General features: G+C 41.9%; 1 protein-coding gene across 2 annotated transcripts; it reads right to left on the reverse strand.

Moving 5' to 3' along the window:
• Positions 1-1,768: 1,768 nt before the first annotated feature.
• Inip (INTS3 and NABP interacting protein) lies at positions 1,769-17,359 on the reverse strand. Of its 2 annotated transcripts, XM_028779952.1 has the most exons (5): positions 17,247-17,303; positions 15,753-15,833; positions 6,638-6,740; positions 5,889-5,979; positions 1,769-4,648 (listed from the first exon to the last, which is right to left on the reverse strand). In XM_028779952.1, the coding sequence occupies exons 2-5, from the start codon at positions 15,775-15,777 to the stop codon at positions 4,553-4,555; spliced, it is 315 nt and encodes a 104-aa protein (XP_028635785.1). In that variant the 5' UTR covers positions 15,778-15,833; positions 17,247-17,303; the 3' UTR covers positions 1,769-4,552. The 2 variants fall into 2 exon arrangements, with proteins under 2 accessions (XP_028635785.1, XP_028635786.1); XM_028779953.1 differs by lacking the exon at positions 15,753-15,833 and having other exon boundaries at positions 17,247-17,359.
• Positions 17,360-21,141: the final 3,782 nt, after the last annotated feature.

Consider the following 21,141-nt stretch of genomic DNA (forward strand, 5'->3'; position numbering starts at 1 on the left):
TGAACACTAAATCAACACCCTTTGATGGTATCTGGCCTTTTCTTTTAGAAGTTCTTGGAGACAGACCTAAAGAAGAAACCTGAAGAAAATACAGGTAGATAAGGGAGGAGAGCTAAAAGCAATTTGGGAAGAGTCCAAAGCAAGGTCAGCGATAGGAGCAGAGCCGAATATTCATGTTCCGCTGGTGTTTCCCAAGCTTACTTTTTCTAAGAGCGGATGAGGGCCAAATCTATTCATCTCTTTACCTGACTATGCCCCTAAATGTTCAGGCTCCCAGCTTATACCAAGGGGCTCACCCCAGAATTCAAGTATGAATCCCTCCTAGACTCAGGTTTATTTTCTAAGTATCAGTGCTGGGGATGGAATTTTAGACTTCCTGTATAATATGCTCTCCAGATGAACTATAACCCCAGTCCACCTAAGAGTCATTTCTAAAATATTAGAATCCACTTTCCAGGTAAATTGTACTTTGGTTGATCCATGATGACCCCTATAGCTGACATCCTCCTGCCTCCATGGAGACATTTGCTTTGTTTTGAATACCGTTTTTTTTCTGTTTGAGAATGTTCCATCTTATAAGTGAAGTTCAAATGCTGTTCTCTGATACAGCCTTCTTCTGTCCCGACACGCGCATGTCCTCAGTTCTCTCACTAGAATCACTAGCACTAGAGTATACGTTTCCGCCCGACATGGTTAGATAGAACAGTACAATGACTGTGTTCCCCGCCTCACGGTCCATGTTCATTCTTTATTTGTTCTTACCAGAGGAGGGGTGGAAACAGAGGGAGGGAGGGTGAGAGGGAGGGAGGGAGGAAGGGAGAACCACCAAGGGTATGCACTGTGTGGCACTACAATGCTGATGAATAGGTAAGGCATTCGTAACTAGTTGACACTAACACTGTTGCAATAGGACTTTGTGTTCCCCGCTGAGAATCTGTTGGTGGGGCTGAATCAAGTTATCAATTCCCATTCTGTTCATCTTCTGTTCTCAGAACCATATCTTGGCAAAGCCCTTGCCTAACTAGGCTTTGAACTCATGAGGCTGACTCTCTCCTGCCAAAGCAAAGAATGAGATGACTTAATAAAATCCCTCACTGATTCAGTGGTAGGATGAATAAAAAAACCATGCGTGGGGCTGGAGAGATGGCTCAGTGGTTAAGAGCACTGACTGTTCTTCCAGAGGTCCTGAGTTCAATTCCCAGCAACCACATGGTGGCTCACAACCATCTGTAATGGGATCTGATGCCCTCTTCTGTTGGATCTGAGGACAGCTACAGTGTACTTATATACCTAAAATAAATAATTCTTGAAAAAAACAAAACAAAACCCCATGCCTGCCTTTAAAACTACTGAGCCATTCTGGTTTCATTCTGGCATCATAAAAATACTATCATTTCAATTATTTGGTGCCTATAATCCCAGTACTGAAGAGGGGTAGGTCCCTGGGACCTCCTGGCCAGCCAGTCTAGCAAAGTCAGTGAGCTTCAGATTCAGTGGGAGACCCTATGTAAGATGAGTCAGAGGAAAATTCTTATGTGGCAACCAAGGTTGGGTGTGCTCTTAGATTCACTCATTCAACAGTAGGTATAATTACCACACATACCTGGTATTATTCTAGATGGGGCACACTGATGAACTAAGGACCAGAGGGAGGAAAACCAAACTCTGCTCTTGACGATGTGTAAACTAGAGTAGACTGTAGACTAAATACATACACAGCCACAGAACATTTGAAATTAACATACCTATTAACATATGCAGTACACTGTTTGCTTTTTCTATTTTTTTATTTAATGCTGATACAATGTATTAAACCATTAAGCTGCCTTCTCAGCTCATAAACAGGCTGACATTTGTACTTTAAAAAATACTTGCCTAAATTAGTATGACAATAGTCAGTTGTGTTGCTGTTCCTATTTTTTGTTTGTTTTTGAGACAGAGTTTCTCTGTGTAGTCCTGGCTGTCCTTGAACTCACTCTGTATACCAGGCTGGCCTCCTGCGCTCTGGGATTAAGTGTGTGCCACCACTGCTTGGTGCAGTCCCCATGTCATAGAGGGCATGGCATGCATCACCCACCAGGATCCCAACACTGGAGCTCCACTCAGGGCCTCAACTGAGTTTGGTGCTAACTTAACACTACAGTTTCATTCCTGAAACTCATTCTTTTTCATACTTCTTTGGGAGGGGGCTGGGGTCTCTCTGTAGTCCGGGCTGGCCTTGAACTCACAGTGATTCTCCTGCCTTACCTGAGTGCTAGGTTTACAGGCATGAACCACCACACTGGTTAACTGGAAATGTGACCATTGTCTGGGTGTCCCTTCATCATCTACAGATTTCTAACCCTACTCAGACTGCAGTGTACTCCAAGATTCCTGTCTTGTGCCATAACTGCTTAGTTCATAACAACTTGAACGGCAGAGTGGGATCCTCAACAATGTCACCTCCCCATATGCAGGTCTCTGTCACCTTTTTACTGTGTCCCTCGAACACAGTACACACCAGAACAGGTATTTATAGATACTCACGGAAACGAGTGCTACCCACAGCAGACCACTGCAAAGTCCTAGTTAGTGGGATGGTACTGTCAGCAGGACAACATCTAGAACCACTGAGATGAACCTCTGGGAATGTGTTGGGGAATGACTCTGACAGTATTAACTGAGGTAGAAGCTCCACCCATTGTTGAGAGGCACCACTTCCCAGCTAGAACACTGGTCTATGTAGAGCGCAGTAGCATCCATTCTCTGTTCTCTAACTCTTGACTGGAATGGGATGTGACCAACTGCTCCTCTGCCTCGACCTTCCAGACCATGATGGACTGTGTCTCAGTGTGAGTCTAGATAAGCCCTTTCTCCCTTAAGTTGTTTCCATCAGGGCGTTTTATCTGACACAGGAAAGGAAAACAAGCACCTAGATTACAGAGTCCCGTAGCAGGCAAAGGCTTCGACAATGGAAAACCTATACACAAGTTTTATCTTCCTAACATCAGTAGATAGACTTAGAACCATGTCAGTATGTCAAGGGTCACACTCAACAGAAACTTATCGAATTCAAGAAAATGAAGACTACTCAGAGAGAAGCTGGATGGGCTTCTGGAAGGACAGGAGCGAGAGGGTCCCTGGGTCAGCAGCAGACACAAGGGAGCAGTGTGGTAACTGGGATGGTTCCATCTTATTCAATGGAGAATCAGGTCAAGCTCCTAAGGCTGTTTACAACTGCTTCGTTCACACTGAGCCGGACGGTGCTATGTGGTTGGTGAAAACACCCACAGGAAACCATCAGAAGGGAGGACAACTATGGCTGAAGACTGACCCAACTGAAAATGTTTAAACTCCCCAGCAGCAGAGAAGATGTAGATGCAGGCAGTTACACAGGGTGATGAGGCTCGATCTGTAATCTTTAAAGTTCTAAGTTCAATCCACGGGAACAGAAAATGACAAGATCCTTACAAAATAACTCCCTTATAAAATATAATTTTAATCATGACATTTTTGTGTAAGGTATTATACTTTTCACACTTTAATCAAATTCTAATTCTACAGGGCAAAGGGGGGGGTAGTGGGAGGTACATATGTAAGTAAGCACCTCAGTTCTTGTCAAAGTTTGGCTCTGTTGAGCAACTTGCTTAACCTTATTTAAAATGATTTAAAAGGCCTTAATTTGCCTAATTTTAAGTTCTCAATTAGATAAAAAAGAAAAAAAAGAAAAAAAAAGCCCACTCAGGCACACACTTCTGTAGCAACATGAAGTGAAGACCCATGCGTTCACAGCTGCCGTATTACCTGAGCTGCGTCATAACAGTATTTAGTCACGTCATCTGTTTGCTATCATAGTAGCATGTACTTGAAAAAGATTTAAGACTGGTTGGTCATTTAGTCTGACTTGGAGTTTTCTTTTAAAATTCAGAGTAGGAGAACTAGTTATTAGCTTAGGCCTATTTCTAGATAGTTTGTTTCTTAACACAAGAAACCACAAAGAAGTATGTAAGCCTATTCTTCACATTTTTAAAAAGCATCCCCATTTCTTTAAAGTTAGGACTATTAATGGCTCTTTTGTTTGTTTTTGGTTGTTTTTTGAGGCGCAGTCTCATATACCTCAGACTGGTCTCAAAATCACTACCTAGGCAAGGATGGCCTTGAACTCCTGATCTTCTGCTCTGATCCTGTGTGCTGAGACCACAGGCGTGTGCCGTCAGAGCTTGTCTGCGGTGATGGGGTCAAGCCCAGGGCTTCCCGAGTGATTGTTTAGCCCAACTTGTTGAAGGTGATGCAGAGTTCAGGAGACTACGCGATTCCGAGTCTGAGGGAGGGAAGTCAGTCCAATGGCAATGCAAAGTCGTCAGTCTCGGCCAGCACAGCCAGGTCCTCCGCTGCCACCACGTCCCGGAGTCTCGGCGCCCAGCTCCTTTTTCTTTCCCCTCACTTACTTATTCCTTTCTTTAAAGAAACAAAAGCTAAGTTCTCCAAAGTTCTCAAAGTCAGAGTTTGTATAGAGCTGAGTGAGAACTTTGACATTTGATATTACAAAGTCCCTTTATCACAGACACTTTCTTCATTCGGGGTCAAGGCGAGGTAAAACGGGGAGAATAAGATTCCCAAATGCAGAGTCTTGAGTTATGAAGTATCCAGATGAGTGTGCATGAGCATGCTGAGAAAGATAAAAACAAAATACAGGGAAAAAAAAAACCAACAAAAAAACCCAATTAAGTTATTAAGTCACATTTTTTTTTTAAAACCAAGGCATTAAAATTCCTTCTGCATTCTGCATTCCTAAGATCTGGTTTACTCATAAACCAGCATTCATGCTAACTTTGTTTACACAGACAGACAGTAACACCATTCAGATTACACACCAGGCAGGCCTTTAGCAGCCTCTTTATCTGTCTCTATGGGGCTCTCTCCCAACAGCAGTCATGACGGCTTTGTTCTTTGGTGTCAGGAGAAATAGCAGCAAAGGTCATGAGACAAAAAGCCTGGGAGAGAGGAGCAGCCTGGGAAGGGACGAGAACAGTGACACCGATGACTGAAACCCACCAACGCTGAGGCAGCGCTGGAAAGGAACTTCCTATCAGTAAATAAAGAAATTACTATCAGTAGTTTACCTCTCAATTTTAAAAAAAGGCTCTTTTTAGTCATTTGAAGTGAGAGAGAATCTTTATAATGTCCTTTCCAATAATGGGATTCTCCCTAAAAGCAAAGGCAATTTCACTAGACCTTTCAAATTTTTATTTTTTAAGTTTTATGATATAGGGTTTTGCTACATAGCCTAAGCTGGCCTAGAACTCAAGAAAGAACCTCCTAGGTCCACCCTTGAAGTGCTGATATTACAAGAGTTACACAGATAATCTACCCAAAAAAAAAAGGTGTTTCATCCAAGATCTCTGAGAATCCCAGTTGTATAAGATGAATGTAATACTAAAATGATTACTTTGTTTCCAAGCTGGGACATCACTTACAGCATGACAGTAAGAGCTTATCCCATACAAACATTGCAGATCATTAAAAAATACCCAAATAGTAACCCAGGAAGACAATCACATAAAGTAATACCGTGACAAATCTGAAAATACTTATGGTGCTATTTATTAAACTAGCCAGTTCAATTTTCAAGATCATTCTGTCCAAATATTTTGTGAACAAGAAATCCCTTGGCAATCTCAGAGCAGAGGATCCATCATGACTGCATTAACACCATAAAAGATACTTTCATCATTACTGTACCAGTCCTTCAATCCCCATGGGCGTGAGTGAACATTGGCAAACCACCACAATTATATGTGGAACAAGTTTATGGATATTGCTCCACTGAGATACACAGTCACTGCTCTGCTGGCTTCCTGACCCTCGAAGTGGCCAAGGCGAGCAGACCGTCGGATCCCTGTGCTCACCTGCAGAGCGGCTTTCTGCTGGGCTGCGATGTGCTGTTGCTCAGCGTGGTCCCGGAAGTCCTTACTAAGAGAGGGTCTGGAGAGGGAGAGGCTAAAATGGAAATCTTGGTTACTTGGCTACCAACACAGAGATACTTTCTTTCTTTTTTTTAAATAGTTATATAAGGGGATTTATTAGATTGGCACATTTTTATTATAGTAAATTACTTTTAAAAATTGAGGTTCAACTTACATATAAAATTGTACATATTTTGATACCTATATACACTAAAATTATAAAATCAAACTGAATAACCTATCCATCACGTCATATGCCACTATTTTTATTATGAGATAGATACAGGATCTCTGTAATTTTCAGCTACACATAATTATTAACTGATCACCATGCTATATAATAAATCTGAAGAGATATCATGTTTTGTTCTTTAATCTGTGGTACTAGAAATCACACCCTAGGCCTCAGCACACTCAGCAGACTGAACCACTGAGCTAAACCCTAAGCCTCTATGGATTTACACTGAATCTTAGAGTTTTCATTATGTACTCTTTTAAAAAGGTTTTATTTTATTTTATTCCCATGATGTAATGGGAATGAGCAGAAGATGAGCACAGTTAGGAGTGTTTAAGTAAGGGGAAGCTTAGAGTGTAGACCTAATTCTGACATAACAGGACCTCCAAAGAGCTTGAGGCAGCACTTTTCCCTGTAAGGATGTTTAAGAATGGTATTTCCAAAGAACAGTCAATACCTAGCTCCAGGGTGACTTGCTGAAGATTGGTTCTGCATAAGTAATTTTCTTTTCTCTTTGTCCAGTTCAGCCAAAATTGCAACTCTATTTTTATTTTGAAAACCTAAAGAAGAAAAGAGGGAGAATTAGAAGCATTTTAGAGCTGGGCCATGTAGAAACCAGAAAGCAAAATTCCTATTCTCTAACATGGTCATACAATCGCCAGTAAGTTCTTTCTTCCTACTGGCCATTTCCAGCAACTTTAAGAGCATAAAACACTACCAGACTTGGTGGCACACACCTATAATCCCACCTCTTGAGAGGTGGAGTTCAAGGCCAGCCTGGGCTACATTAGACCCTATCTCTTAAAACAAAAAACCCAATAGGTCAGTTGGTAGTGTTTGCTAAACATGCACAAAAGCCTGGGTTCAGCCTCCAATATAGTATGAAGCAGCTGTGGTGGTGCACGGCTATGTCTGAAGTTCACAGTCATCACCTTTTACTATGCAGCCCATTCCAGGCCAGTCTGGAGTACATGACACCCTGACTTAGAAACAACAAAAACCCAAAAGCCCAGTAATGGCAGCATACACCTTTAATTCCAATGTCCTCAGGAGACCGAGACAGGTGGACAGCTGTGAGTACGGGTGCGCTGAGATGGCTCACAGGAGTACTGGCTGCTCTCAAGAGGACCTGGGTTCCTCAGCACCCACGTGGAAGCTCACAACACACTTACTCCAGTCCCAGAGCATTGGGTGCCATCTTCTAACTTCTGTAGGCACCAGACATGCTTATGGTGCACAGACATACTGTAAGCAAAACACCCAAACATGCTTTAAAAAAAAACACCCCTCCCACACACAAAATAAAAACAAAACAAACAAAACCAAGAACATAGTAGATGGGTACATAGCAAAATAAAAATGAATGAGGACTTTTAAGAGTCATTCATCTTATCTATCTATCATCTATCTATCTATCTATCTATCTATCTATCATCTATCATCTATCTAGTGGTTGTAGGACTTAGGCCTTGGATATACCAGGCAAACATTCTACCACTAACTACAATCTCAGCACCAAGATTCTGATCTAAATAATTTTGCTCACCAAGGTATGGGTTACAGCATTTATTTTGGACAAAATTTGGGGACCCAATGAATATATTGCACAGAACTCATTCATAAAAAAAATTATTATGTACAGTCAGATCAAATTCTCAGCTACTTTCATTCAGAAATGATACTATTTTTTTTTTAAGAAACAGCCAAAGAATTGCAAGTGGCCAGAAAGCAATCCAAAGAAGTAGAGTACAAATTATGGGATATAGACACCTCCTTTTATCAAATATTTAGTATTTAACTTGATTCTAAGCTTCAAACTTAGATAAGATCTCAGCACTTTTACAAAGTGTCCTGAAGCAGGCAGCAGGCAGCTAAACTTTTAAGAATCCAAATTAAAGCTGGGCTGTGGTGGCACATGCCTTTGATCCCAGCACTCAGGAGGCAGAAGCAGGTGGATCTGTGTTCAAGGCCAGCCTGCTCTACAGAGTGAGTTTAAGGACATCCAAGGCTACACAGAGAAACCTTGTTTCAAAAACAAAACAAATCCAAATTAAATGCCAGCATGTCAACAGTGAAGGACTCTGCTCTAAATTCTCAGATCTCTAGCCTCTCGCTGCAAGCCTATCTCGTGATCTGCTAACAAGGGATGTGTGCCCCCACAGCAGCAAAGACCAGAACCAAAAGGAATATTCTCCCTCTAGCAGGCCATTCTCAAGCTCTATAATGCTGAGCAGACTTGTTTGTATGTCCTTAGGTATCTGCAGCTGATGATCCCTAGCTAGAAAAACAAAGCACAACAAACCCACCAAGGCTACCGAGGAGACAATTAGAGCTCCAGAGACTGGACTATAGAATGAGAGCGTTTTCAAGCAGAGTAGACCTAAGCACACTGAAATACCCATCTGAGGGAGCGTGAGACTTTTACACTAATTTAGAGAGAACTAGCTGGTGGAAACATCCCAGAGAGGAGAGACTGGTTAGGATGGCATATAGATGCTGGCCTAAGCAGACATGGCTCTAACTAGCAGTTCTAAATTTAACCAGGCACCAGCAACCTGGCTATGGCCAGAAGGTTGAGAAAATATGTCTATGCTATATCCACTTTAGCAATTTATCCTCTCCCAGTTTCTGTCTCTGCTCCTGTTATACCACCAAATTCTAGTGACAGCAGAGTCCTTCTGAACAGCTGACCAGGGCAGTACATTCTGACATTTCTAAAAAGATGGTTTTATGAGCCTTCCAGACAATTCTTCATCCTAACTCTAAACTCCTTTCCTCCTGACATGCTCCCTTAGGAAAACAGGACATCAACATCAACTGTCATGTCACTGAAATGCCCCTTTCTCTTTCCCAGGTAAGGTGAGCTTATCCCAAGTATAGTGGGATCAGAATCGACTAGTTCTGTATGTAGCTGGAATCTGTGCTGTTCTACTCCAGTGTCAGTCATTGCTTGGTCATACAAGAGCAAAGCAGCTAATGATGTCATTGAGTATGGAGTAACTTCCACAGTGAAGACACACTACAGAGCTGGGTATGGTCACCCAACCCACACTTTGAGGGCACTCTAATTTTGGATGCAGAAGCAGCAGGATCAGGAGTTCAAGGCTATCTTCAGCTGCATAGTAAGGTTTTTGAGGCCAGCCTGAGCTACATCAGACCCTGTTACAAGGGAAAAAAAAAAAGCACAAAGTTGACTTTAAAAGACAAAACAAAAACAGTTTAGGCTAATCTGACTATCGATTCAAATATTAAGAAGAGAACAGTCAACCAGGTATGATGACACACACCAATAACCCCAGCCCAAGAGCTCCAACAGGAAAACTGCTAGGAATTCGAGGCCAACCTGGACTACTAGTAATGAATGAGTTCTAAGCCCGCATAAGCTAAAAATAAACAGAGACTGGAAGAGGGAGAAAGACAGGGAGAGGGAGAGAGACAACAGGAGATTCCCCGAATTACAGCTTAAGTAACTGTTAGGTTACTCAACTATTAGGCTTTTGAAATTCCCAGGCGCTTTTATTTGTGGAGGGTCTACACTATATGACAACTAATATTTTAAAAATAAGCTCATTTCTAGCACTGAATGTTTCTTCTTAGAAAAATTTTGAAATGATTTTTGCTTTGCCTTTTAAATTATTGCTTCATAATCATATATAATGCTACAGAATGCTTTCTTTCTTTCTTTTTTCTTTTCTTTCTTTTTTTTTTTTCTCTGTATAGCTCTGGCTGTCCTGGAACTCACTCTGTAGACCAGGCTGGCCTGGAACTCAGAAATCCGCCTGCCTCTGCCTCCCAAGTGCTGGGATTAAAGGTGTGCACCACCACTGCCCGGCTTCCAGAATGCTTTCAAATAAAAGAAATACCAAGTTTATACATTGTTCAAATGTAATGAAAACTTAAAGACTGTAACAGTTGACACTTTTGAGCTAGGCATAGTAATAATACTGAAACCCCAGCACTTGAAGGCAGGGCCACGTTGCCACAACCTGGAAGTTAGCCTGGTCTATACTTTCAGTTTAAAGCCACCCAGCAAGGCATCGCAAAACAAACAAGAAAAAACTAAGTTTGTTTATGTAATAATTTCTTTTTTCTAGTAGCTGAAGATGGTCTTGCAATTTTGATCTTCCTGACTCCACCTCCCAAGTGCTGAGAATACAAATAAAAGCCACCACATGTGAAAACCAAAATTATGTTTTAGGTTTTAATTTACTGATCCATCAAACTTTGCCTCTAACCTGTAAGCCCCTGCCCAAGGACAGATGGTTCCTGAGGTGCTGGAGGCTATTGTACATATAATAAGCCACATGTTTTCATTTCCCTAAGCAAGTCCAGTTAACTCAACTGCACCAGATATGCTTGATCACACCTAGGTGGGAGGTACATAGTCAGGATGCATGCTTGCATCTCACTGGACAAAGGCAGGAAGTATGTGCTCTTATTGGTTTGCTCTTGTAAGCACCTGGCCAACATAGCTTGTGGCCATTTTCTGGAAAACCCAGAATGGACCTGGCCAGAGTCCATCATTCTAGCCAGCATTTAATTAAAGCTTGCTTCAAATTTGGCTCAAATTTGTAGTAGTGTTCTTATTCTTGCCTGATTAACACATGCCTGTTTTCATTAGGTGCTGTGCATGGAATTCAGCCCTGAGTATATGGGTCTCATCAAATTTCAGTTTTATTCTCACATTTAAAAGAGTTTGGAAGAGCAGTAAGTGCTCTTAACTGCTGACTCACTTCTCCAGCCCCAATAACCCACTTCTCAATTACAGTTATTGTACTGCTTTTACACAACTGTTAGGGGCTCAGTGGTTAGAACACGGGCCAAAAAACCTGGATTCAATTCCCACCACCCACAGGGAAGCTCACAACCGTCTATAATTCTACTTCAGTAGATCCAACACCCTCACACCGACATATGTTCAGGCAAAAACACTATTACATACGAAACAAAACCAGGACTTTAAAAAAAATAATGTGAATGCTAATGGCTCTCCTCCAGCTGCATACTCTCACAACGATACAGTACAGCAAAGTGCTGGAATTAAAGGCATGTGCCACCAGGGCCCAGCTCTGGATCTAAAGGTACAAATGCAAAAACTTTTAAGAGAAATTTCCTTTCAATTCCTAGTAACCACATGGTGGCTCACAACCATCTGTAATGGGATCTGATGCCTTCTTCTGGTGTGTGTCTCAAGACAGCTACAGTGTACTCATATAAATAAAAATAAATAAATCTTTTAAAAAGAGAAAATGTCCTGACTTACTGGAATACATCAATGATACTTGAGAGGTGGCACATCTTAAAATACAAGCCTGAAGGATCCCTTTGCTCCCTTTGCTAAACCTCAGAATTAAGTAAAGGCCAAACAGGATGGTTCCTAGGAGCCATGCCAAGAGAGCACCTAGAGTGACCCCAAGTCAACAATGGCCACCTGCTCTCCAGGTCTTCCCATTACCACTATTCCAAGAAACTATGAAATGAGTTTCCATTCCTTTCCTATGTATTACACAGGCTCTCTGACATCAAGGTGGACTGATCTGGCTGCCACCTTTACCAATACGGGAGAACTGAGACACCATTCAAGGTATAGAAATCGGGAGGCAGGCTCGATTCTTCAATAGGAAAAGGTGCTTGCTTGCCACACAGCCCTGGCAACCTGGGTTCAACACTGAGGCCCACAAAAAAGGGAGAAAGAGAGATGAGATAAAGTTGCCTTCTGACCTCCACATGACCTCCAGGGCCTACATGCTTACACATATATACATTGCATGTATATAATCTAAAAACAAAGGATACAGAAATGGTACCTTAGCCAAATCCTAGTTTGATGGTCTGTCTCTGCATATCAAATTTCTCCAAAAAAAGGATAAACTTCTCAAGATGTTACAACTTATCAGCTTATGAATCAGAATTATTGAGAACCACCAGCAAATGGTCCACACTACACTGGATTATGAAAAGTAGGACTCTAGTGACTGTCAAAAGCTCATCAAATTTAGAAATCCTGATTACTAGTATACTATGAAGACTACTAGTCTAAAGATGGGTATTTTTTCTTTTCTTTTTCACTATCCTAAACCATTTGAGGAACTCCAGCTGGTCTAAGGTGCTTGCTGACAAGCCTGAGAACCCCAGTTTGCTCTCTTCCACACGGTGGAAAGAGAACCAACCCCAGCAAATTGTCTCCTGACTTACACACACACTTACACACACACACACAGGCATACACAGATCAACTATAATAAAAAGGTATTATGTGTGTAAGCATTCTGCCTGCATGTCTGTCTGTGTGCCACATGTGTGCCTGGTGCCTGAGGAAGCCGTGAGGGTATCCAATCCCATGAAACTGGAATTACAGACAATTATGAGCTGCCACATGGGTGCTGGGAATTGAGCCCAGGACTTCTGAAAGAGCAGCCACTACTCTTAGCCACTGACATCTCTCTAGTCCCTAAATTTTAAAACATTTAAAAAAGTATTAATATCTGAGAAAACAAAAATATAAGTGATTTAATTTGGCACTGTTTCAGAGGCTTTGGTGCATGGCTGGCTGACTCCATTATTTTGGGCTTGAGGTGAGGCATAATTTCCTGATGGCAAGAGTATATGGCAGAGGCTGTTTACATCACAGCAGCTGGAAAGCAGACAGAACAGGGCCGAGATGTTCAAAGCCCTCCCGACCCCAAACTCAATTCCTCCAGTCACATCCCATCCTTACACAGATGCACTACCTCCTAACAGTCTTTTGAATTCTGAATCCATCAACAGATCAAACTGATTAGCTGGATCCCTTATGATTTAACTGCTTCTTACCTATTCTCACAAATCTCCCCAATGTGCTTAACTACCTTCTAAGCTCTCCTAATGCAATGAAGCTAATAATTACTTAAGTAAACACAATGGATATTTGGCCCCTGCACCAGAGACATTAATGAATTATAAGGCATATACTAACACTTTTTAAAAAAATCATGTTTCTTTTTGTTACTGTTCAAGAGTAACCGAGCTGGGCAGTGGTGGCGCACACCTTTGATCCCAGCACTTGGGAGGCAGAGGCAGAGGCAGAGGCAGAGGCAGAGGCAGGCGGATTTCTGAGCTTGAGGCCAGCCTGGTCTACAGAGTGAGTTCCAGGACAGCCAGGGCTGCACAGAGAAACCATGTCTCAAAAAAAAAAAAAAAAAGAGTAACTGAGGCACCCATCAACCTCCATCTAATTTCTATACAAATAAACAATTGAGAAATACAGATGGTATACTAAAGGTGGAAAAATACATTAAGGATTTAAAATTTGTATTGAGGAGCTGCAGAGATGGCTCAGCAATCAGGAGCAGTGGTTGCTGTTTCAGAAGACCCAGGTTTGATTTCCAGCACCCACATGGTGGTCACAGCTGTAACTTCAGTCCCAGGGGACTTGCGATCTTCTAGCCCCCAAGGATACTGCATGCACGTAGTATATAGACAATACAGGCAAAACATTCAAACACGTAAAATAAGAGTTCCAGGCTAGCCGGAGGGTGGTGGTCCCAGCACTCAGGATACACAGACAGGCAAATCCTCATGAATTTGAGGCCACCCTCGTCTACAGAGTGAATTCCAGGACAGCCAGAGCAACATGGAGAAACCCTGTCTTGAAAAACAAAAATGAAGAAACCAAAAAAACCAAACCAAACAAAACAAAACAAAAACCCTGGGCCAGCCAGGTCTATACAATAAGATCCTATCTCAAAATAAATAAATGAACATCAACAAATATTATTTTTTTAACTTTTCACTGAGGATCTGCAAGTCTATAGAACACAACACAGACTCCCTCTGCTGGTGTCCAACAGCAGCAGCTCCGTAATACCAACAGAATTCCTAACAGAGTAATGAAAGTCAAATGTCTTCTCCAACTAACTACTCTTTAGATTTTGGATGCTTCATAGTAGATCTGACTATGAGCAAACCAAAAGTAGCACTAACAATAGTTACTCCTACTACAACTGAAAAAAAAAAAAAGTTACCAGCAAATTTTATATTTATAGATTATAAAGTATTTATTTTGTGTAAATTGTTTGGGTTTTTTTTTTTTTATTTTTTTTTTTTTAGCATTTTTTTTCCTTTCCTAAATGAACTTCTCTTAGCTTTCATTTTGGCTCGTTTTGGCAGAGGTTGGGGAATACCGAGGATCTGATACAAATTACTTTAATCTGAACCGTTCTAATTCAATTTTTAAAAGAAATTAAAAGACCATAAATACAACATTTACCTGATCAAACATACCTAAAAGTTAAACAGTTCAGGCCTGCTATGGAAAGAGACCTGTTTCAAGTATTAGCATAAAAATACTTACAAAATGATAGCTAATACTTTCTTTCTTTTTTTTTTTTTTTTTCTTTTGGTTTTTTTGAGACAGGGTCTCTCTGTGTAGCCCTGGCTGTCCTGGAACTCACTCTGTAGACCAGGCTGGCCTCGAACTCAGAAATCCACCTGCCTCTGCCTCTGCCTCCCAAGTGCTGGGATTAAAGGCGTGCACCACCACTGCCCGGCTTGGCTAATACTTTCTAAAGACTACATTTCATAAGCCAGGTGTGGTGGCACATGCTTTTAATTCCAGCACAAGGGAGGCAGGCAGAGCTCTATGTCGGAGGCCAGCCTGGTCTACATAGTATGTTCCAGGCAGCCAAGAGTACATACATATCTTGTCTCCAAAGAGAGAGAGAAAGAGAGAGACTATCTGGCACATACTTGTAATCCTAGCAATTAAGAGGCTGAAGCAGGAATACCACAAGTTCAAGACATAGATAGCCCTCAAAAAGCTAAAAACATTGAATAAATTTTCATTTCGGTAAAACATTTTTTTTTGAAAATTTCTTAACAACAACTTGCATCTAACTTAATTAAAGAAGGTAACAGGTGAAATGATTGAAGGTTTTACAGCAATGAAGATAAAGGCCTGGTTATTATTGGATAACAGTTTTAAAAGCAAGCAAACAGATGCCAGATGACATAGTTTATGATGCGGGCTGGGGAGGTGGTTCAGTGGTTAAGCAAGCACTTGTTCCCTAAATCATGAGGACCAGGCTTTAGATCCCTAGAGCCCACACATATGCTATGTAATTTCAGCCTTGGAAGGCAGAGAGGGAGCCCTAGAAAAAGCTGGCTAGCAAGAGTAGCCAATGGATTTGACTGAGAGACCCTGCCTCAATGAGTTAGGTGCAAAGTGCTGGACGATGATTCTCCATGTTAACCTCCAGTCTCCACATGCACGCATGCCCGCCCCTCCACACATGCACCCACACACATGCAAGCATGCATATAACACAGATGCACACTATACAAAGGCAAATGGAAGAAGAAAAGTTTACCATGTGAATCACTAATCTTAACAGGTTAAAATAAAGAATTAGTAATATTAAAAATATGCTGCTGATACAGTGTTAAGCTGATTTTAAATGGGGGGGGGAGATTCCACTTGGCTATTCATAATTGTGGATGCAGTAACTGCTCTATACTGAATTTTCTCTACTTCAAATACATTTACTGTATGGGAGAACGTTCCTACTAATAACAGAAATCCCAGCATGCATTACCTTGTCCTGAAGGATTTGCTGCCATCTTCCTATTCTGTTTCAATTATATTCAGTGGCCACTGATCAGGACTTTACAATCATCTGTAAAAAAATTTATGTGCACACATAAAATGCACTGGCCTTAAATTCCAGTCTCAAAATTGTGAAGAACAGCTGGGCTGAGTTCGGTTTCTTAGTCTCTTTAGAAAGATACACATAAAAAGCACAGACTTAAATCAGAAATTTAGCGCTGCAAATTCCTCATGCACTTCATTAAATGAACATTTTTTTTTTGTCTTGAAGTTCTTAATACCAACATTTAGCATTACTCTTAATTTACATCATCAAGATGTATTTACCAAATCTATCAACCTTTTGAAAGTATCCACATAATCAGTGCTAGGAAGAAAAATAAAATTCTATAAAAATCATTCTCTGTTCATTTAAAAACAAATTCCAGCATTTGCTGTGCTGGTGAAAGAAAGAAGAAAAGAAAGAACCAACCAACCTAACAAGTATCTACACTGCGCCATACATTGTGTAAGACGTTTCCCAAAACAATGTTTTTAATGAGCATTTTTATATATGTGAAGGCCAACTGTCACAAAACTAGTAAGCGAACTTGGACTCCTGGTTTCTTTGTGTGTGTGGTGTATGCCCAGTGGGGAGCGTGCGTGAGAAGGCCAGAAAAAGGCATTGGATGCCTTGTGCTGTCACTCTCCACCCTGTTCCCTTGAAAACAGGGTCTCTCACTGAGCCGGGAGCTAGGCTGGCAGCCAGCCATCCTCACCGATCCTCCGTCTCTGCCTTCCCTCAGCTCTGGGGTGCAGGCGCTACAGCCACACCTTGGGCATCGGACATGGATGCCGCAGATTCCAACACAGACCCTAATGCTTGGGCAGCAAGTGCTCTTACCAGTTGAGCCACCTCTCCAACCTCAAGTCTGCTCATCTCTACGTTTAGAAATTAAGTTTTGTATTTGGCCACGCCGAAATCACAAGACAAACTCCTCGATCCTTGAGTTTCATTCAAGTAATCATTCGGGGTAGGGGAGGAAAACCAATTTAACAAAAGCGCTCTTTAAAAACGTGACCACACATAGCGGTAATTCGAGCACTCGGGAAGATAAGGCAGAAGAACCGCGAGTATCTGGTCAACAAGGGCTACACAGCCAGACCCTGACTCAAAGCAAAACAAACCAAGGCGCGAACAGCGTTGCGGAAGTAGAGAACTATTGTTGAGCGAAGACACGAGCTCTAAGCAAACGCCGGGTGTAAAGGACTCGCGTCTCCTGCGGCTGGAGCATAGCGTGAGCGAAGCCGAGCTAATACTGAAGGCGATCAAGGCCACCCTGAGAAAGGGTCAGGGTGTCCCAAGAGTCCCTGCTCGTGGGTGAGGTGGGTGAAACCCAACGGGAAGTGAGAAACCCTCGCACGCTATTCCGTGCGAGGCCGCTGCCCCGTGGCCGGCGTTCGGGCAACACTTTTCCTGGTGCCACCAGTCCTATTTACTTACGCGGAATGCGAGGAGCCTCGAGAAACCTCGCTGTCCGGTCGCCGCTGTGCAGGGGGGCGCGCCCACGCAGAACCCGGCGAGAGTGCAGCAATGCGCCGCGCTACAACATTCCCGCCGGCACCAACTTCCGCCTCCTGACTGACGGGTCCCCTGGAAGCGGAAGTCCCGCCTATCGACTGAACGTAATGGACGCTACCCCAGGTGATTCGTCGTTTAATCGTTTCTTCGGCGGGAAAGGGTTTCCCTTTAGAAGAATGACAGCCGAAGAGGCTCACGGGAGATGCAGGCCATAGGGCTGGGGGGCGGGGCCAAGCTCTGATTGGCAGAAATGGAGTCGGGTCCCTAGCACCTAAATTGATTTTTTTTTTTTTTTTTTTGGTCCTTCAGGTTTGTTTGCCAGAGACTGATTAGCTGTCAAGATTCAATCCTAGTGTCAATCCACTTCAGTAGCGCTCCAGAGGGAGATGAGCACACTTTCAGGTTTTAACAACCATCCCAGGAATATTTTTGTTGTTTACCGTCTGAATAAATAATTATACACAAGGATAGCACTAAGTAGGTACAAGTTTTCACTACTGTGCATAATCTGAATTTTAAAGATGAAAGTGTCGGCTGGGAGTAGTGGGACATGCCTTTGATCCCAGCACTCTTGGAGGCAGAGACGGATCTAAGTTTGAGGCTACCTTGGTCTGCATAGCGAGCTCCAGGACAGTCAGGACTACACAGAGAGACCCTATCTCAAAAGCAAACAAACAAAAAGGTGAATGTCACAGCAAGACGCTACTGGAAATTACTTGATGCTGCATAACCGCACGCTAAATCTAGACGGTTACCTTAAGAAGTAAACGTGTTTGCCAGGCGGTGGTGGCATTAGGGAAGCAGAGGCAGGCATATATCTATGAATTCAAGGCCAGCCCTCTCTACAAAGTGAATTCCAGGACAGGCAGGGCTTCACAGAGAAACCCTATTGAGAAAAAAAACAAAACAAAAAGAAGTAAACATGTTTTGATGTGTATTACTTATCCTGTGGTTATTAACCACTTTCCACAACTTGCACCGGTGCTCCTAATACTATTTGGGATGCTGGAGATGTAGCTACGTTGGTAGAGTACTTATCTAGAATACAGGAGGTCCTGCATTTGATACTTCTCACCATGTAAGATTGGGCATGGTAGTGTATACTTCTTAATCCAGCCTTGGGAATTTAGTGGGAAGTGGATCTTTTGTCCAAGGTACATAGCTTGAACAAGGTACATAGTTACGTAGCAAGTTTAAGGCCAGTATTAACTACATAAGCCTTATTTCTAAAATAATAATTGACATTTGCTAATGTTAATGTCAGGATTGAATCTTGACAGCTAATCAGTCTCCGGCAAACAAACCTGAAGGACCAAAAAAAAAAAATGTTTGCACAATTTTGTTGTACAGAGTCCACGACTGAAGCAGTAAGTTCCAAAGATTTACTTAGTTCACAGCAAAACTTAGTGTTCCATATGCTAGCTGCTTGCTCTAGCATGCTTCTGCCTGTGATTAGTATATGGGAAGCAGAGATGTTACTACATTGTATCCAGCAATGAGCTAAGCTAAAACTCTACCAGATTCTTAACTTCCAAATACTGTCTTTGTTCTAGAACAGCAGTTTTCAACCTGTGTACAGGGATTGCATATAACGTAGCCTTCATGTCAGATATTTACATTATGATTCATAACAGCAAAATTACAGTTATGAAGCTGCAGAGAAAATAATCTTATGTTTGGGGGTCAAAGCATTAGGGATTCCCCTGGAACCAGCTCTTTGTGATTTTATTTTTCCTCCCTTGAGATGGGTCTTTGGTACTTAGAGGCTGTCCTTGAACTCACTTTGTAGCTCAGGCTGCAGACTGGAAAACTCCTGTCTCAGCTTCCTGAGTGCTGGCACTTACTGGCCTGAACCTTCACACTCAGTTCTTATTAACTACTTTAATTAAAATATGAAGCATGTTGGTAATAAGAATGTTTGAGTCTCTTCTGTGATATGCTGGGAAAACACGGCTTTATTCAAGCTTAAAAAAAAACAAAAACAAACAAACAAACAAAAAAACCCTAACACATTCTTTCAGTTAAAAGGTCGTTGTGAGGCTGGGTGTGACTTAGAAGATAAATGAGATCTGTCTTCTTAGGAGAATTTTTTTTTTTTTGTCCTGTTGCCTAAGCAGTCAGTACAGGAACTAGGCACAGGAAGGTCTTTAATTTCCCAAACAGGAAAAAAAAAAGTTTAACTAGTTGAAAATGGGTACTACCCTGATCATGACCTGGTGAAGATATACATCTTGCTATTACACCGTGTTGCCTACATATGTACAATTAAAATAATAACACATTAAAATAATGGACATTCTAAAAGAACATTGTTTAAGGAGTGGAAGAACATTCCTCCAAAACATTGCATAGTTTCCTGGCCAGTTCAGTATCTCAGGATTAGGGGAACGTGATCAGCGGAAAGATACATTTTACTCATGACCAAATGTTTTGCGTTTGATTTTGCGACTAGTAATCCTTGAAACCATTTTGTTTTCTCCTTGAGAGTTCTTGGAACTTCTATAGGCCAGCCAGGGCTGCATGAGGAGACCCTGTCTCAAAAACAAGGGGAGAGAGGTATTGTGAAATTTTTGTATAACCAAAAGGAGCCTGAACCATAGGACCACCCAGGAAACTATCGGTACTTTCTCTTTTCTTTTTCTCTTATTATGTTGCCCAGGCTGTTCTCAAACTTGTGAGCTCAAGTACTGCTACTGTCTCAGCTCCCAGAGTAGCTGGGCCTAGGATGCGTGAGCCATTGATTACATTTATTTATTTATTTTGTTTGCTTTAGTTTTATGTAGATGAGTGTTTCGCCTGCATGTGTGTATGTGCGTGCCTGGTACCTGTGGAGGCCAGGTGCTTATGGAATCCAGAAAACAGTGTTGGGTTTCATGGACCTGGATGTACAGAAACAGGACCTAGGGTCTCTGGAAGAGCAGCAAGTGTTTTGTTGTTGCTTTTGTTTGGTTGTCTGGTTGATTGGTTTTTGAGACATTGTTAGCCTTGGGAGAGAATTATCTAGTTAAGGGGAAATGGGCTGATTCCTTTACAATGAATTATCTTTGATGTTCTCTAAGAGAGCCAGATTGATGGGAAAGAGAGATTTTCATTGACTTGTCCAGTAGATGGCAGCAAAGAGCAGAGCATGGGGCAGTATGAGAGCCAAAGAACTGCCCCTCCCCTTTTTTTAACCTTTTTTTTTTTGTCTTTTTTAAAATTTTTAAAGGTTTATTTATTATATATACACCATTCTGTCTGCATGTACATCTTCGTGCTAGAAGAGAGCACCATATCTCATCATGTACAGTTGTGAGCCACCATGTGGTTGCTAGGAATTGAACTCAGGACCTCTGGAAAAACAGTCAGTGCCTCTGAGCCCTCTCTCCGGCCCCAAAAACTGGCACTTTTACCAGACAATGAAAGATGAATAGTTTGGAATTGACTGTGAAGGTTTTGGATGTTGGTTGCCTAAGGATTACACCAGTAAGTGGGTACTTGTATCCAAACTTTTTACTCTCTCCCTCCATCCCCATGCCTTGCTGTGTGACAATATGTGGTTGGACTTGAACATTTCCTACTTTGCACGAATATAAGAAAAGTAGATACATGGCTATATGCTACTAGCTGCCATGTATGCTCCATTCTTTAATGTGTGATAATTTGTAATCAGACTGAAGCCTGTCTCATTATTGGCTACATTGAACCCTGGAGTTTTCTATGGGTTGCTTAGAGGACTCACTGAACTGCACTAGGATTCCTGTGGAACGGCTGCATGATTGCCGATGTACTATTTCTTAACTCCTGTTTATAATCTGAGTGCCTCTAGAGAACCAAG

This window comes from Grammomys surdaster, unplaced genomic scaffold (assembly GCF_004785775.1).
Source record: "Grammomys surdaster isolate TR1022 unplaced genomic scaffold, NIH_TR_1.0 363, whole genome shotgun sequence".
Taxonomy (NCBI): Eukaryota; Metazoa; Chordata; class Mammalia; order Rodentia; family Muridae; genus Grammomys; species Grammomys surdaster.

Coding starts and splice junctions, on each gene's coding strand:
- Inip (XM_028779952.1), bottom strand. CDS start 15,777: ATGGCAGCAAATCCTTCAGGACAAG. Junction 6,741..15,752: donor AGCAAATCCTTCAGGACAAG/GTAATGCATGCT, acceptor TTTCTTCTTTAG/GTTTTCAAAATAAAAATAGA. Junction 5,980..6,637: donor GCAAGTCACCCTGGAGCTAG/GTATTGACTGTT, acceptor TTTCCATTTTAG/CCTCTCCCTCTCCAGACCCT.